Source organism: Sorex fumeus, unplaced genomic scaffold, assembly GCF_029834395.1.
Source record: "Sorex fumeus unplaced genomic scaffold, SorFum_2.1 ptg000063l, whole genome shotgun sequence".
Classification (NCBI taxonomy): Eukaryota; Metazoa; Chordata; class Mammalia; order Eulipotyphla; family Soricidae; genus Sorex; species Sorex fumeus.
The window spans coordinates 82020083-82039055 of NW_026606120.1; the positions used below are offsets into that span (position 1 = coordinate 82020083).

The window sequence follows — 18973 nt, forward strand, 5'->3', positions numbered from 1 at the left end:
ACACACAGCATGCTTCGGGGTTACTCCTGACTCTGCACTCAGGGATTACTCCTGGTGGTGCTTGGGGGACAAGTGGGATGCCAGGGATCAAACCCGCGTGCAAGGCAGTTGCTCCTTGTACTATTGTTCTGGTCCCCTATATATAATTTTTATTTTAATTTAATTTTTTTTGTAGTTGTTTGGTTTTGGGGGCTGGAGCGATAGCACAGTGGTAGGGCGTTCGCCTTACAAGCGGCCAACATGGCCGACCCGAGTTCGATTCCTCCGCCCCTCTCGGAGAGCCCGGCAAGCTACCGAGAGTATTCGATATGCCAGACACAGTAACAACAAAGTCTCCAATGGAGACGTTACTGGGCCCGCTCGAGCAAATCGACAATCAACGGGAGGGCCTTTACCTTTACCTTTACCTTTGGTTTTGGGGGCCACACTTGGCAGTGTTTAGGGCTCACTCCTGTTCCTGAGCTCAGGGATTACTCCTGGCAGACTCAGGGGACTTTAGGGGTGCCTAAGATTGAACCTGGTTGGCCACATGCAAGGCAAATGCTCTGCCCACTGTACTCTCGCTCGGGGTCCGCCATATATAGTTTTTTAAAAATACCAATTATATCTCTGTGATTTGGGGGAAACAGTTTAGCAAGTTTCTTAGATAAAGTTGTATGAAGTGGGCACATGCGAGTGCTAGTGACTCACGAAGCATAGCACAGCGTGGTGCTCTGTCTGGACAGACCTGTGACCCACTGAATGCACTGCTGGGAGTCTGTCCCAAGCCAGGGTCCCAAAAGAAAGCAAAAGTTGTAGGTGAAGTGGGAATTATTTCAGTGCCATGTGGAGAAGTGAAAAAGAGTTTCACTTCCAGCAAGGGAGGAGACAGCTACCCCGGTCACTATGCGCTAGGAACATGGAAATGCTTATTTCACTTTAGGAGCTCTGTGTGTGTGTGTGTGTGTGTGTGTGTGTGTGTGTCTGTGTGTCTGTGTGTCCGTGTGTGTGCGCGCGTGTTTGTGTGTGTGTGTGTGAGAGAGAGAGAGAGCGAGAGAGACAGAGACAGAGACAGTGAATGTGTGTGAGACCATTGTTCATTTGAAATAGACATCTGGGAAAATTGACCAAGTCTATTACTAGCTGAAGCACTTCATTGTGTGTAACTTCTTTCTTTTCAACTTCTGGTAATGGTATTTTTAATGTAAGATAAAAATGTCATTGTTAGCCAGTCGGTCAGTAGCGGAGTGTCTGTCTCTGATGGTGACCGCACTGCTCTGTAATGCTGGAGAGCCCTGTCTGCAGGGCCGGCCTTCCACGGGCACTTTGTTCCCAGTATTACCATCACTCCCGTACTGTCTGTTACGGGCTCTCATTCCGTGCGACTCCCAGCCTGGGCCTCATTGCAGCACCTCCCTACTCCTCCCCAGTGGATTGCTGCTCCTGACCTTCTGATTTCACTTTTGGGGGGCAGACTTGGGTAGGAAGTCAGGCAGGCAATCTTGGTGTACAATTAAATTTTTTTTTTTTTTTTTTTTTTACAAATTCTGGGAATCAAACCCAGGCTCTCACACTTTCACTCTATATGTATATACTATTTTTTTTTCGGCACACCCAGTGATGCACACGGGTTATTCCTGGCTCTGCACTCTGGAATTGCTCCTGATGGTGTTCGGGGGATCACATGGGATGCTAGGAATCGAACCCGGGGTGGCCACGCGCAAGGCAATCTCCCTACCCGCTGCGCTATCTCTCCAGCCCCTGTATATACTCTAACATGGGGTCACATCTCTGGTCCCTAAAGAAAAAAAATTTATTCTGAAAAAGCAGTAACAAGTCTCACAGTGTTACTGGGTCTGCTCGAGCAAATTGATGAACAACGGGAGGACAGTGACAGTTACAATGATGAAAAAGCTAGACATCTAGGCAAGTAGAGAATGAATATGTAACTGTCATTTACTGAAGTTTCTTCTGAAATATTTAAAAACGACAACTAGCATGTTATTACACACACATCTCCGAAAATTCAGGCCTTGTGTGCGTAATCATATAACCACAATATCGTTGACTTAATAAAATTGACAGTAATTCCATAATATCCCAAACCCAAAGATTTTGCTGGTCCTCAAAATGTTTCATGCTGGCTCTTTATTCCCCTGAAACGTGGCTAGGAGCTAATCAAGTTCATACATATATTTTTTTGTTGATTTTTGTGTTTGGGCCACACCTGACAGTGCTCAGGGCTTACTCCTGGCTCTGCACTCAGGAATCACTTGTGGCGGTATTCGGGGGGCCATCTTGGACTGTGCGCGAGAGAAGGGCTCTACCTGCTGTATTATCTCTCCGGCACCAAGGTCATATAGTTTTAAGCCGAAATTTAAACTTCAAGGTGCCCTAGCCACGTTTCAGGGGAAATCTTTACGGAATTTTTAGTCTGGGACTGAGTGATAGTATAGTGGATAGGGTGGTAGCCTTACAGGCGACCAATACAGCTTTAGTCCAAAAGTGATTCCTGAGCACAGAGTCAGGAATGAGCCCTGAGCAGTGCCCCAAACCAAGATAAGTAAATAAGTAAATACATGAAGGTCTTCTGTTTAAATTGATAGGAATGAATTTAAGGTTTGGGCCAAAGGCATAGGAGCCATAGTATAGTGGGTAGTCCTGCTGCCTCGCATGCGGCTGGCCTGGTTCCAATCCCCAGCATCCCCTAGAGTCCTCTGAGCCTGCTGGGAATGATTTCTGGGCACACAGCTAGGAGTTAGGTCCTGAGCACCACTGGGCATGGCCCTAAAACAAACACAAAACTGAGGGACAGAGTATAAAATAGGGTGGGAGTGTTTGAGAACTGTTATTGAATATACAAACTGCGTGGTTGAGCAAGAGCACTGCCCCCGAAAGCGTGTATTCTTTCCCGTTGTATTCTCTCTCTTCAGCCCAGAAGTCATTAGGGAAAATTTTTTTTTTTTCTGAGTCTTTTGGGCCTTACCTCCTGCTCAGGGTTTTCTCTTGGCTTGCTGCTCTGGGATTAACCCTCATGGTGCTCAGGGTACCATATGTGGTTTTGGGGGAGCAAATCCCCCTGAATAATTTATTTATTTTTATTTACTTACTGGGTATTGGGCACACCCAGATGTGGCAGGCCTCAGGGGAACCATATGGGGTACTGGGGATTGAATTTGGGTGGCCATGTGCAAGGTAAGTGAGCTGCCTGCTTTGGCCCCAGGAATGATTTTTTTTTTTTAAATATGAAAACAGTAGACTGGGAGTTGGAGAGAGAATATAGTGAGTAGGGTTCTTGTACGTGGCTGACTCGGCTTGATTCCTGACACTCTGTATGGTCCCCTGAACACTGCTGGCTGTATCTGTCCCACCACTCCTCGTCCCCACCTTCTCCCGCCCCCCCCCCCCAAAAAAAAGAAAAGGAAGAAAATATACTATGTAGGAATGTAGTTCAGAGTACATGCTTTGCATATACGTAGTCCTAGGTTTGATTCTCCTCGCCTCCATCAAAAAAAAATGAAGAGAATGTAGCGTAGTGTATATAACTGGGGATGAATTACTGACAGGAGGGCTGGGGAATGCCTAAGGCTGAATTAAGTACTCTTGGGGCTTTTGATTTTCCCCAAAGCATTTTAGAAAGGACACATTTTATCTGCAAAAGACCTTGTTGAGAAGGGTATTAAATACCACAAAAGCTACAGTGCACATCTCCCAAAGCCTTTACTCCTTAGTTTGGAAGAAGAAAAGGCAAGGGGAAGTGGTGGAGTTGGAGCCGAGTGATGGAAGCGAGCTCCCAGGTTGGCGTGGCGGACACGGGTGAGAGGGTTGCCAAAGCATCCTTTGTTCTGGAGGCAGCAAACGGGCATCCACATCTCTGGTTAATAACTTGGCTTAGGCCTTCCAGGTTTAGAAGGCTTTTCTCTGCAACCCCCTCCCCAATAGATATTTGGTAAACAAAGTGCCTGAAATGAAATGACTGATGTTTACTAAGGGAACTTATTTGTTAAACATTTCTTTTATGTAGTTATAAAAGAAATTAATTTTGGTTGTGAGTGTGATCTGGCTGCGACATCTGTCACTCCATTGATTGCCAGGGTTGATTCGGCTGATCTGGTTGGCTAGGCGGGGGTCCCCTTCCTCCCTACTGCTCCATGTGTGTCTCAAAACTGCGCGCTTGGTCAAAGGGGATAGCCTTCCCCAAATAGAGAGGGACCGGCCTTCCGTCAGGGTCTGCGAGAAGCTGCACTCCCCTGCTAGCACCTCCAAACAAGCTCTCAAGAAATTAATTTTGAGTTTTGATTCAATTCCTGAAGTATTAGTTTTAGATTCGGGTATCTAAGATATGAATTATTTTATGAATGACTGAAGTACATTTATTTTTTCGGGGGAGGGGTTAAAATTTTTGAGAATTTTGGAACAATGCCTCGTTAGACTAAGCTCTTCTAGAAGGTATTTTAGAAGGACCAGAGCGATAGTACAGCAAGCAGGGTGTTTGCCTTGCCCATGGCTGACCTTTATTCAATCCTGGCATCCCATATGGTCCCCCAAGCACTGACAGGAGTAATTTCTGAGTGCAAAGCCAGGGGTAACCCCTGAGCATTGCCAGGTATGACCCAAAAAGCTGGAAAAAAAAAGATATTTTAGAAATGACTAAGCTTAAAATACTCAAAATATTACCTAACATAATATTGAAATAAATATGGACTTTAATATTCAACATGTACTGTACTTAAAGCTTGTTTTAAATTACCTTGTTTATTTTGGGTCATTCTTTACAAGACGTGGAGAATTTACTTTTTTCGGGGGAAATCACACCTGTGATGCTCTGGTGATGTGGGGACCATATGGGATGTTGGGGCTAGAATCTGGGTTGGCCGCTTGCAAGCTCCTTACCTGCTCCACTGTCTCTCCAGTCCTGAGAATTATGCTTTAATTGTAATTGAAAGGACAGTAGAGATGCTCAGGGGGCTGTAGACTGAGCAAATGCTTTGCATGCAGGAGTCCTGGCTTGATTCTTCGTAATACAAGGTTCCCTGAACACCACTGGGAGCAACCCCCAAGCATAGATCTGGGACTTAGCCCCTGAGCACCACTGCACCACTGGGTATAACCATCCCGCCCAACACCCCTCTCCCCTCCAAAAAAAGACAATTTTGATGGTTAACCTTAGCCAGGCTATCCTTTTATTTATTTTTTTTTGGTGTGTATGTGGGGTGCTGATGTGTGTGTGTGTGGGGGCACACCATGTGGTGCTCAGAGCTTATTCCTGGAAGGGCTCAGGGACCCTGGAGTGTAGGATAACACTCTTTTGTTCTTCCTCAGGTAGCTTAGGTTTATCAGGTCACCCCCATCTAAGGACACTGAACTTGTATTGTAAGCAATGTCCTTTCTGTATGGACACAGGAAGACAGTTAATATTATGCTTTGTAACTTGGGAGTTGATTGACTCCGAATAATATTTACTCCTGGGCATCTGATTTCTTGACTCAGTTGCCCTTAGTTCCTAGCACTCCAAAAGCAGGGTCCCAACGAGGGACTGAATGGACCCAGGGCAAGCGGTGAGCTACCCTGGCATCGAAATGGGCCAGGCCAAAGAGCCACGATACTCAACTATAAGTTGAGGGCATGATCATGGACTAATGCTGTCATGATCCAGAAGTAAGTAATGACGAGACTAGGACCCTGCTGGAGCTAGGAAGATTAACCTGGCCTGAGGACTGCGGAATGTATAGTGAGATGTTCTCAGGAAGAACCAAGCTAAATTTATAACTCTTACTGTGCTCATACAGAATGACATTGCTAGAAATATTAGAAGTAGATTTATTACAACTATTTAAGTAGATTACTAACTGAGGGAAGAACACACCCTTGTTGGGATCCCACCCTTGGGTGGATCTCCTAGTAATCTGGAGTAATCTCTGTAGATGAGATTTTATCCTTGAGTTAATCTCCTGGAGGAGTGGTCTTACCTTTCTTTGTTGATTCGTCAATATGCAACCCACCTTTATGTCACCGCCTTATGTGACTGCTATATAAACTAAGATGGTAAGCTCGGAAAGAGGAGAGTCAGAAGGAGAGAGCTCGGGCTCCAGAGATCCAGAGTCAGAGCAAGAGGGGCTCAAGCTTGAGAGAAAGAACAGCCGTCCTGATCCAGGCACACACAGGGCTCAAGAGCACCTGACGCAGGTGGTGAGAAAGAGCCATCCAGTGAGCTCATGAACACACAACCTTCGGTGTGATAAGATTTTACAGCAGAGGGTGTTCAGGGTTGAAGCGATGGTCAGGCCTTGCAAGGCAAGCTTCTTCCCTGCTTTACTATCGGCCAATCAGCAGAGGCTGTTTTGTTTGTTGCTTGTTTGTTTTAAACTGAATGCAGTGGAATGAATGTTTTCATTCTAATATTGCTCAGGTTTTGGTCCTAAGCCTTCCAAGTAAGACATGTTTTAAGTTTTGAAAAATGTCACCCAACTTCAGGATGAGCACGGGCTCGAGAGCCCTGGCGGCTCTTGTTGTTGCCTAGGGTATTGTTGCTGAGTCCCTCCTGGGGGTGGCCATAAGGTGGTGGAGTCCCTCTGGGCGAGCATAGAGTAGCTGTGTTGAGTCCCTCTTGGATGACCATAAGATGGTGCTGCTGAGTCCCTCCTGGGGGTGACCATAGAGTGGCAATGTTGAGTCCCTCCTAGGTGGCCATAAAGTAGCTGTGTTGAGTCCCTTATGGACCTCCATAGAGTGGTGGTGTTGAGTTCCTCCTGGGGGTAGCCATAGAGTGGCTGTGTTGAGTCCCTCTTGGGTGGCCATTAGAGTGGCAGTGTTGAGTCCCTCATGGGTGGCCATGGAGTGGTGGTGTTTAATCCCTCCTGGGCAGCGATAGATGGAGTAGCTGTGTTGAGTCCCTCCTGGGCGACCACAGAGTGGTGATGTTGAGTCCTTCCTGGGTGGCCATAGAGTGGCAGTGTTGAGTCCCTCCTGCGTGGCCATAGAGTGGTGGTGTTTAATCTTTCCTGGGCAGCCATAGATAGAGTAGCTGTGTTGAGTCCCTCCTGGGTGACCACAGAGTGGTGATGTTGTGTCCCTCCTGCATGGCCATAGGGTAGCTGTGTTGAGTCCCTCCTGCGTGGCCATAGGGTAGCTGTGTTGAGTCCCTCCTGCGTGGCCATAGGGTAGCTGTGTTGAGTCCCTCCTGCGTGGCCATAGGGTAGCTGTGTTGAGTCCCTCCTGGGCGGCCATATGGGCTTACAGCTGAATCTTCTGAGTTGTTGAGAAAGAACATTATCTGCAGGGGATTGCCAACCTTTTCAGCAACTTTTTTTAAACAGCTACTCAGGGTTAGACTCTTTATAAACATCATCTCTTTTGGCAAGTTTGGTTATTGTGGCCCAGAAAAGTTTAATAATAGTGTCTGCTTTGTTTTCTTTCAAGCCTTAAAAAAAGATACTAAAGATAATAAGGGGCCAGATTGGCAGTACTGTAATTTCATTTTGTTATGTGATACAAAAGCAGGAGAATTTTTATCTGTAATTGTTCACCATTCCCCCTCCCCCTCCCCCCAGCTGATGTGGGAACCTGTAAGATAGAAACTGAATTGCAGTCAACAGCCAGAGTTGGGGGAAAGCATATTAATACTGCTACTGTCTCAAAGAGAAAAAGAGAAGTGTTATTTTGACCTCTATTGAGACATTTAAACATCAGTGAAGTTGGAGGAATCTTTCTAACATAAAATTCAGCATGTACTCTGTATAAAACCAAAATTCCATGGAAGGTATTTGTAAAATATGATGGAGTTGAATGTTCTTTAAACATGACATGACTGGGTTTTTCCTCCCCGGAGAAGCCCCTATTCTGTCTCGAATACTTATATCCTCTTTCTCTCCTCTCACACTTCTCTAAGGAAATTTCTGTCAATAAAAAAGTTTTTGGTTCACTAAAAAAAAAAATGAACATGACACCATCATTTGAGCTTGAACTAGGGTTTTTTTTTCTTCCCCCCATTTTGGTTACTCTGAGACTTTTTCGTTTCCTACAACTAGTGTCTTTGTATTCTAATTATTGCAAAGGGATCTGGGTCTCCTAGGATAATTTCTATGTTTCCACGTTAATTTTCCTCTTCTCTTAAGTTTCCTTATCCTTTACTGATACCTCTCAGTGTGGATAAGGAAACTTAAGAGAAGAATATTCTCAGTTCTCAATTCTCGCTATATTCCATTCTGAGTGTTGGAAAGGGAAGATGACAGTTATGTCTTGCCTTTAAGGAAACTGTTAGAGGCTTGATCATTAACACCATCTTTTCTTTCTAAACAAATTTTTAGCTGGGCTTGGGACCACGCTCAGCTGTGCACAGGGCTTCCTCCTGGCTCTGTGCTCATGGGTCACTCCTGGTGGGCCTCACGGCGACCCTACCCAGTGCCAGAGATCAAACTTGGGTTAGCTACAGGCATGGCAAATGTTTCAACCCCATTACTATCTCACCAGCCCTTGTTTCTTCTTTTTTAAAATTTACTTTTCATTGAGGCAGTACTGGCTTCTGAGAGTATCAAGGTGTGTGTCTCCGTGGTAGAATGGTGCCATGCCATACCCACCAGTAAAGTGCCAGTTTTCTTCCACCGTAGCCTAGAGCATCCTCTGGACCACTCTCCCCCTCCACTGCTGCCCCTTCAGCCTGGAATGGAAGGAAGCTTCTCCAGAATCTGTCCACAGGGTAGAAAGCAGCTTAGTCACTGCCAGGGGCCAGACCTTGGGAGGCTCTTCTCTTTTCTTTCTTTTTCTCTGGGGGCCTTTCCCAGCAGTGCCGGGGAATGCCAGGTGCATACCCAGTGGAGCTGGGGGGCCTGATGGGGACTGGCGGGGGACTGGCGTTGCGGGGACCGAGCCCAGCCCCTGTGCCTGCCAGGCCCGCACACTCCAGCCCTTTGAGCTGTCTGCCTTGATGTTGTGATGATTTTTTTCTTTCCTTCAAAAGAATTTTCTTCATTGGCTACAGTGATAATACGGCAGGGAGGGGTGCTTGTCTTACACCCGGCCAACCTGGGTTCAATCCCTGGCATCCCAAATGGTTCCCTCAGCCCTGCCAGGAGTCATTTCTGAGCATAGAGCCAGGAGTAAGCCTTGAAAGCCCTATGGGTATGGCACAAAAACAAACAAGACAACAGGAATTTTATTTGTATAAATTCTTTGATCCTTTGCACAGATTTATATTTGATTTACAGATGACCACACAGAGTAAGGGCCAGCGGGGTAGGAATAGAACAGTCTCCAGTGAGAGCTGGTCACAATTCAGTGATTGTGCAGTCGGGCCCAAAATAAAAGTAATTAAAACCAGAGAAGGAGATTGAATGCAACTGGCTGGAAGTCCAGTGGGCTGGAGTCCTGAGGTTTGATCCATGACACTGCATGCTTCCCTGGGCATGACCTGGAGTGTCCAAGAGCACAGAGCTGGGAGTTGCCCCTGAGCATCACCCAGATATGCACCCTTCCCTCTCCAGAGAAGTAGAGAGATGACAGTCTCCAAATAGCTTCAACATAAGGAAGTGATAATATAATGAGGGTTATGGGGCCGGAACCATAGTACGGCGGAAAGGGCGCTTCCCTTGTATATGGCCAACCCAGGTTTGATCCCCAGCATCCTATCTATCCACACCCCCAACACCACCGGGAGTGCAGAGTCAGGAGTAACCCCTGAGCACAGCCAGATGTGTTTCCCACCCTGCCCGAATAAGAGGTTTATTGTAGTGTTGTTATTTTTGGTTTTGGGCCACACCTGGAGGTGTTGCTCAGGGGGCCGTCTGAGTTCAGTGCTTAGAACAGTGTACTGGAAGTGCTGTGGGGTGGTTGGAACCCAGGGCTCCTGCTTGCCAAGCATGTGCTCCAGCCCACTTAGCTCTCCCCCTGGCCCCTGCCGCATTATTCAGAGTTAAAAATTGGGAGTGCTAGGGAATCCGAGAAGATAGAGATCTCTCAAACGGATGTTTCTACTTCATGGGGTATGATGCAGTGAATCAAGGAATATGTTGAGTGTGCCAAGGGTTAAAAACAAAAACAAAGCGAGCTGCTCCATTGACATTAATCGCCCTCCTGTCACTGTTACGTACATCTAAGAATTCGAAGAAAACTTTAAGTGAAAGCTCTTGCAGTTGAGCGATGAATTTATGACGAGCTCTTCTGTAGAACTTGATGAGTGCAGTCAGACTTTGGACATTGTAGCAGATATATTCAGTGCACTCAAAATATATAATGAAATGGCCCAGGGAGCTTTCAATATGCAGCACGTTTTCTTGGAAAGTGATAGGAAAAAAAAATTAGAATTTCTAAAAAAATTTCCCAGCCGATTAGTTTTCTGCAGCGGAAGTTTAGCTGTGTGCACACAGAAGTGGAATCCTGTGGCACGTTGCTGAGTGGTAGAGCGTCTGCCTTGAGTGCGAGAGGCTGTGAGTTTGGCTCCTCTGTACCTCCTACCCCTGCAAGGGATCTTGGACTTTCCAGTAAAGAGAACAATAGAGCTTAGTTGCTTTGTTTTTTTTTTTTTTTTTTTTTTGCTTTTTGGGTAACACCCGGCGATGCTCAGGGGTTATTCCTGGCTCTGCACTCAGGAATTACTCCTAGCAGTGCTCGGGGAACCGTATGGGATGCTGGGAATTAAACCCGGGTCGGTTGTGTGCAAGGCAAACACCCTGCCTGCTGTGCTATCACTCCAGCCCCGATAGAGCTTGTTTTACTAATCCACCCATTAGCCATAGCTGGAAAAAATCATTTCCAAAGAGGTGGCTTAAAACGGGTGTAGTTGGTACTGTTAGGAAGTTGTGCCTTTGTATTGACTCTGCACACACTTGCTAGCAGCTGGGGTAAGTGTTTTTGGTTGTCATGTGACCACTGGGTTCTCAGGGACTATTGTTTCACAAAAGTCTTTCTTTCAGCCTTTCTGTGGTGCTGGGGATTGAATCCAGGGTCTCACACATGCAAGCCTCTCCCCTGAGCCAAGTTACCAGCTCCAGCAGCTCATTTTTTTTTTTTTGGTCACACCCAGTGATGCACAGGGGTTACTCCTGGCTCTGTACTCAGAAATCACTCCTGGTGGTGCTCAGGGGACCATATGGGATGCTGGGAATTGAACTCGGGTCAGCCACGTGCAAGGCAAACGTTCTGCCCGCTGTGCTATCTCTTCAGCCCCCCCCACCCCCCCACAAGCAGCTCATTTGTAATTGCTCAAGGTATATGAAAAAATTGAGACAGTTTCTTTTAGCGCTTTTTTTGGGGGTCACATCCAGAAGCCATCAGGAGCTGCTTCTGCTGGGGCGAGGGGATTATGCTCCTGGGGGTCCTCAGGGGAACCTGTGAGGCATTGGACCCCTGGCTCCTCATGTACCCTGACCCTTCAAGCCATCTCCTCACCTCTGTGCGTAATGACCCATGAGTCTCTGGCGGTGCTGCCAAAATGTGAGAACTTGATTTAGTGAGTATCTCTGCAGTGTCAAAGTTGCCTTTTACCCAGAAATTTGTAAGTTGACAGTATTTTCACCAGAAGACTTCAGAATTAATTCTTATTGGACCAGGACAGAACTAAACCCTCTGATCATGTCCATGTATGGACCCCAACCCTCCACCCCCATGCAAGCCAAACTAAAGCCAGAAATGATCAAATGATTGCCTCTTCCCCCCACCCCCCACCCTGTTTTGTTGTCCTGGCTAGACTCTATAGTGGGCTGGATTTGTCAATTGCCCCATGTCTTTTTTTTTCTTTTTCCCTTTTTGGGTCACACCTGGCAATGTGCTCAGGAATTACCCCTGGCGGTACTCCTGGCTCTGTGCTCAGGAATTACCCCTGGTGGTACTCGGGAGACCATATGGGTTGCTGGGAATAGAACCCGGGTTGGCTGCATGCAAGGCAAACACCTTACCCGCTGTGCTATCGCTCCAGCCCCCCACCGCCCCTCATGTCATTTCTTGATGCATCTCTAGGAGAGAAGTGAAATGCCGCCCCGACTTCCCCAGAATGCTTTGAAGTTATTCTTCATCTGTGTCCAAAGAGGGGCTTGTTTTGGCACTGTGTGTCATGCGGCTAACGATGGCTCTTCTTCCGACAGTGCTGGGGGAAGGACTGGCCAACGGCGACGGGCCCTTCCAGGCAGTGCTCTGCTGTATGCACCTGAAGGGGAAGCTCCAGCCTGTGTCCAACATCCTCACCAAGTCACTGACGGGAGAGTCCTTGGTATGTGGGTGGACCCTCCATCAGAAGGTCCAGGAACGATTCGTGCATTTGGTTCCTTTAGAATATTGTGTGTGTGTGTTGGTGGGGGGAGGTGGATAATTTGTGTGTATTGTCCATTTTCCTCCTCAGAAATCAGAGTTTATGATGATCTGGAAAGACCCATTTCTTTTCTTTTTTTGGTTTTGGGCCATTTGGGCCACACCCCAGGGCTTTGGGGGTGCAGAGAACCACATGCTGCTGGGTCTAACCCAGTGCTTGTCCGTGGGCCCCCTTGGTTGGAGCCATTGCCCTGGGCCCTGTGATACTCATTTCTTGTCAACAAATATGTTGAGGTATCAGATCCTTGTCGGTGCTCAGGGGACCATATGGGATGCCGGGGACGAACCTGGGTTGGTCGTGTGCAAGGCAAATGCCCTATCCACTGTACTATCTCTCTGGCCCAAGGATTCTATTTAAAGACATCATTTTAAAATAGAGCCTGGAAATATTTTCAGGTTTTAAAGGGTACCTATGGCCACGACCTTTCATGATTTTTAAATTAAGCATTTATTTTATTTTAATTTATTTGGGCTAGAGTGATAGCACAGCAGGTAGGGCATTTGACTTGCATGCAGCTGGCCTGGCTGAGCCAGGTTCAATTCCTCCACCCCTCTTGGAAAGCCCGGCAAGCTACTGAGAATATCTTGCCTGCACGGCAAAGCCTGGCAAGCTCCCTGTGGCGTATTCAATATGCCAAACACAGTAACGACAAGTCTCACGATGGAAACGTTACTGGGCCCGCTTGAGCAAATCGATGAACAACAAGAGGAGAGTGCTAATTAATTTATCTTTTTGCTTTTTGGGTCACACCCGGCAATGCAGAGGGGTTACTCCTGGCTCTGCACTCAGGAATTACTCCTGGTGGTGCTCAGGGGTCCATAGGGGATGCTGAGAATCGAACCCAGGTCGGCCGCATGTAAGGTAGATGCCCTCTCGCCGCTGTACTATCACACCAGCCCCAAAAGCATTTATTTTAAAAGTGCTGAAATTAACCTAAGCTAGATAGTTATTTCTGTAATTACTGAAGATGGCATGTGGCTAGGTTAGTAATATTCACGAGACCCTAATTCATCAGACTTGGGAATAATGTTACGTGCCATTTAAATTTTGTAGATTGTTGGTTTCGGAAGAAATAATAAAAAGACTATGTTTTGGGTTGTTAGAATTGGCAATCTGTAGAAATTGGATCAAAGAAAGACTATAACTTTTTTCAGTAGTTGGTGGCTTGTAAAACTTGATTTTTTTTAATGAAATCATGAAAAACAGTGAAAGTAAGAAAGTACGTATGTACTCTGCTAGACAACACAAATTCCCTGTATCTTATTTTTTTGAATTGATAATTGTCATAATCTGGAGCAAAGTTGTATTTTCAATGCAAATTATTTGTTAAAAAATAGAAATTAAGAACATACTTAATATACTGCTGAGTGAATTCAGTGGCTCATCTCAGAGGGTAATTAGTTATTTTTCTTCTTTTTTTTCTTTCCTATTTTTTTTTCCTTTTGGGTCACACCCAGCGTTGCTCAGGGGTTACTCCTGGCCCTGCACTCAGGAATTTCTCCAGGTAGTACTTGAGGGACTCCATAGGGGATGCTGGAGATTGAACCTGGGTTGACCATGTGCAAGACAAGTTCCCTACCCACTGCACTATTGCTCCTGCCCTCTAAAATTAAACACATAAGCATTACCTTTACAAATGTTTAACTTAACACCTTGACCACTGTTGACTCACTCTTGATTGTAGATTAATGAACATAAATTGAGTGTATTCAGTTTAACAAGTGATTTTGTTTCTGTTTTTGTTTTTCTAAGAGAAATTGGAAATGACTACAGTGACTTTATTAATGAACTCTCTTTCAAGTGATCTGATCTTTGTGAATCTGAGACGGAGATAACCAATCAAATTCACTGTTTTCCATTTGGCACCCATTAGATCTAGGGAGAGAAATGGTTAGGTTTGTTTTTCCCTCTCCCTGTCTTGCTCTTCAGTGAAACCTATTGTAAATACATTGAATCAACTTAAAGCAGATGCAGAGTGATTATAGTAAGGGTAAACTGTACCTAGGTCACTACGTGCAAGGCAAATGCCCTACCTGCTGTACTATAGCTCTAGCCCCGTAAACTGTATTTTTTAAGCAATCTTTCAAATTTTTCTTAGTAATGAGGAGCTGCATCGCTTTTAATGGTAGTTGGGATGGGAGTGAGAATAGCATTGTTTCTATAGCTGGACCTTTGAGATAGGTGAGGAATTGAGGTAAGTCCCCAACGGTAAGGAACCAACATAGTGGGAACTGGGGATGTGGCTTGGGTACGTGGGGTCCTGGGCGTGGTCCTCAGCCCCGTGGTGGCCTCCCTGCCCACCCCCTCTGGAGGAGCACTGAAGACCAAGTGTACTGAGTACTGTCTCGCTTTTTTATTTGTCCTTTCAGAATGGGATGGTAACGAAAGATTTGACAAGACTAAAAACACTTCTCATAGAAACAGAGGTAAGGCTGTTTAAGTAAATCTCTTTGGAAAGCTTTTAAGTTGCTCTGACGAATAAGTGTGAATTAAACATTGAGAAATCAATGAGCATCAGCCACAAAGCAAGGGATTAAAGGTGGGGTTCTAGAAACTTACAGTCTTTTTTTTTTTTTTTTGCTTTTTGGGTCACACCTGGCGATGCGTAGGGGTTACTCCTGGCTTTGCACTCAGGAGTCACTCCTGGCGGTGCTCAGGAGACCATATGGGAATCGAACCCGCGTGCAAGGCAAACGCCCCACCCGCTGTGCTATCTCTCCAGCCCCGAAACTTACAGTCTTTGAACCGTGGCTGGGTTGTACCATATATTTTGTTGCTGACGTTTTCTTGCCTCTCATCTGCATCTGAGTTCTCCTTCCTCCTAACTCATAAATTAGTTATCGCTGGCCAACTGGAAAGATCTTTGACAATTTTTCATTTTTAACTGCATCTGCCTGTTAAAAAATACTGAAAATACGTTACCGGAGACCAGATAACTTGAATAGAGATTAAAAAAAGTCACCTGTTTCGCATCCCGCCAACCCTAGTTTGAATTCCTGGCATCATATTCGCATCTCTGAAAACTGCTAAGGGTCATTCCTGAGGGTCCCCTCACCCCTTCCTTAACCCCCATTACTTTTCAAACATTTTTGTTTGTCTTTTTCTTCTTTCTGTTATTGGGTTAAAGCATAGCTGTGCTCAGGGTTTATTCGTGGATTTGTGCCCTGGGGTCACTCCTAAAAGGGCTTGGGGACTTAGTGGTGGGGGGTGTTGGAGATTGAAACCTAGTTGGTCACGTGCAGAACAGAGGCCCTACTTGCTGTACTATCTCTTCAGCCCTGAACATTTTGCATTTTTAAAAGCATCTTAAAGAAGCTTTTTAAGGGCTGGAGTGATAGCACAACAGGTAGGGCGTTTGCCTTGCATGCGGCTGACACGGGTTCGAGTCCCAGCATCCCATATGGTCCCCTGAGCACTGCCAGGAGTGATTTCTGAGTACAGAGCCAGGAGTAACCCCTGTGCATCGTCGGGTATGACCCAAAAAGAAAGAAAAAAAAAAGAAGCTTTTTAGTAATTAAAATTTTTTTTTTAAATATTAGGAAATGGGTGTAGGAACTCTGTCCTCCTGTTGTTCATTGATTTGCTCAAGTGGGCCCAGTAACGTCTCCGTTTTGAGACTTGTTGTTATTACTGTGTTTGGCATATTGAATACGGCACGGGGAGCTTGCCAGGCTTTGCTGTGCGGGCAAGATACTCTTAGTAGCTTGCTGGGCTCTCCGAGAGAGGCAGAGGAATCAAACCTGGCTCGGCTGGGCTGGCTGTGCGCAAGGCAAATGTCCTACCGCTGTGCTATCACTCCAGCCCGGGTCTAGGAAATAGGGCTGGAGCGATAGCACAGCGGGTAGGGCATTTGCCTTGCATGCAGTCAACATGGCCAACCCAAGTTTGATTCCTCCGCCCCTCTCGGAGAGCCCGGGTCTAGGAAATAGGAATAATGTTTATAAGGGTAAACAATGAGCAAAAACTGTGCTCACATGGACAGCTGGGGCCAACACAGTCATGTAAGGGGCAATATTTTTTTTTGCTTTTTGGGTCACACCCAGCGATGCTCAGGGGTTGCTCGTGGTTGTGCACTCAGGAATTACTTTTTGCAGTGCTTGGGGGACCATATAGGATGCTGAGAATCAAACCTGGGTTGGCCGTGTGCAATCCAAACACCCTACCTGCTGTACCATCACTCCGGCCCCTAAAAGGCACTTTTATTTGTGTCAGATTTCTGCTTCTCTCACACACATAAAAAACTGCTGTATTTATATGAATCATGGAAAAATCATGACAGTCTTGTTGAGCGAGCTCCGTGCTTGGTCCCGTGTTGGCCCTCAACACACAGGGTGTTGCCCTAAAACTTGGTTTGTTTGTTTATGTCTGGCTCTGAGCTCAGCCGTCACTCTTGCAGGGGGCCGCCGTGGGGGACTCTATGGGGTGCTGGGGATCAAACCTGGCTTGGCCTTGTGCAAGGCCAGCACCTGCCCATTGTATTCTTGTAGCCCTCCTTGCTTTTTTTTTTTTCCCCTTAAAAAATATTGTTGCCACTTTGGTCAGTTTTTATCATAATGGAAGCCCGTGTAAGGTGACTGGTTAATTTATTAAAATATTGGCTCCTACTGTTTGTTGGGGCCCTTGCATGGTGATATGGGGATATAGCTCTGGATGTGAGCCCCAGGGTCTTCATCCTCTGGGAGAGCAGAGACCCGGGGAAGTGAGAGATAGCAAGTTAATTAAAGCTCTAGCAGGGAAAGGGCAAACGTGATAACCTTTCAGGATCTGTATTGCAGAGAGAGAAAGAGAGAGAGGGAGAGGGAAAGGGAGAGAGAGGAGAGAGAGAGAGAGAGGAGAGAGAGGAGAGAGAGACACTGCTGTAGAGGTAGGCTGCAGGGTACAGGGACGGGCAGGATAGAAACTGGGGAGGGGGAGGGAGGGAGGGAGGGAGGGAGGACAGGAGCCTGCTATAGAGGTAGACTGCAGGGAGGGGGCGGGTTGGAAACTGGGAACATTGGTGGTGGGAAATGTATACTGGTGAAAGGACAGATGTTGGAACATTGTTTGAGAGGGAGCAAAGTCTCCAGACTCTTGGAGACAATGCAGGGAGCTCTGGAGACAGGGAGAGTATGGGCCGAGACGGGGGATGACAACTCGGGACATGCAGTTTTTCCCATGTGTACTGACAAGCAAGCGCGTATCATGAACTGGATCAAGAGTATATTTGCTTTGATGCAGTTACATTGACCCCAGCTCAGTCTCTGGCAGGCATGGGCCCCCCAACACTCCAAGCACCACCGGGTGTGGCCTAATCCCCCTCACCCACTAGTTTTAGGTACCTCAAACGGGAATTTAAATTCAAATGACCTTTCATGTAATTAAGATGATTTTGTTTTGCTTTAACTAACAGCATTCAATCTTGTGATCATATTCAAGTATCACTGTCACTGTCATCCTGTTATTCATCGATTTCCTCGAGCAGGCACCAGTAACATCTCCTTCATCCTAGCCCTGAGATGAAGCACTTTCAGGGTCAGGAGAATGAGACCCATCATTGTTACTGGTTTTTGGCATATTGAATACACCATGGGGAGTTTGCCAGACTCTGCTGTGCGGGCAGAATCCTTTCGGTAGCCTGCCAGGTTCTCCAGAGTAAGAATTAGATAATAAGGTGTCATGCGGCCGCGAATGCAGCCGAGTGCTTTCGGAAGCTAGGTTTTATAGTCTCTGGGTCTTGGCCGTTGATGGGATTACACAGTGCTGGGGGCAGTTGGTGGGTGTAAGACCTACATGCTGGAAGATGGGGGATCTGGCTGGAGGAGGCTCAGTCCCGATCTGAGCAGGCTTGGAGATCTAAGCCTTGGGTCCCGCACACCTGGGTTCCTCTGCCGGTTCCTTCATGCGTGAGGCTCGTCCAAACGTGTGGAGAGTGGTCTTAAGCATGGCTGTGACTGGATCTGGAGGTCTTCAACTGCTGGGGCTCTGCTCGTGGGAGGGAGGGAAACTCAACCTGCCCTCCTCCAAGGGGCCCCGGTGAGGACAGCCAGGTGAGGAGGCAGGAGACTCTATATTCAAGTATATAAAAAGATTTTAATTATTACATTAAAGGTCACAAATATCACTTGAATCTTTGTTTTGTGATTGTAGTTTTGGAAGAAGTAACTTTTTTTTTTTTTTTTGCTCATGATTTTTTTTTTTTGGGAGGGGGAGTGGGTTTGCATTTGGGCCATACCCACCCATGCTCAGGGTTTACCCTTGGTGCTGTGCTCAGGGTTCACTCCTGGCGGTGTTTAGGGGACCATCTATGCTGCTGGGGATTGAACCTGGGTTGCCTGCAAGCAAGGCATGCGCCCTCCCTGCTGTCCTCTCCCTCTGGCCCTGGCTGTTAATTTCTGGAATAGAATAGTAGTTGGTAGTGGGAGTTTTTTTTTTTTTGCTTTTGGGGTCACACTTGGTGGTGCACAGGGGTTACTCCTGGTTCTGTACTCAGGAATTACTCCTGGTGGTGCTCGGGGGACCATATGGGATGCTGGGAATCAAACCCAGGTCGGCCCCATGCAAGGCAAATCCCTACCTGCTGTGCTATCATCCCAGCCCCAAGTACCCCAAGTAGTGGGAGGTTTTGAGCTGTAGTGCTTGTGCGTGAAGGCTCTTTCTGGCTCTGTGCTTCAGTCACTTCCAGTGGTGCCTAGGGGGCATCATGTCATGCCAGGGATT

At 46.6% G+C, this 18973-nt stretch overlaps 1 protein-coding gene across 2 annotated transcripts in view; it reads left to right on the plus strand.

Annotated features, from left to right (window-relative positions):
- The window catches only part of HELZ (helicase with zinc finger), a 183524-nt gene that overhangs the window by 30805 nt on the left and 133746 nt on the right, over window positions 1-18973 (plus strand). For both annotated transcript variants that reach the window (XM_056127342.1, XM_056127343.1), the window contains exons 6-7: window positions 12054-12178; window positions 14647-14703. In XM_056127342.1, the coding sequence (XP_055983317.1) occupies window positions 12054-12178; window positions 14647-14703 (182 nt within the window). The remainder of the gene's footprint in view (window positions 1-12053; window positions 12179-14646; window positions 14704-18973) is intronic.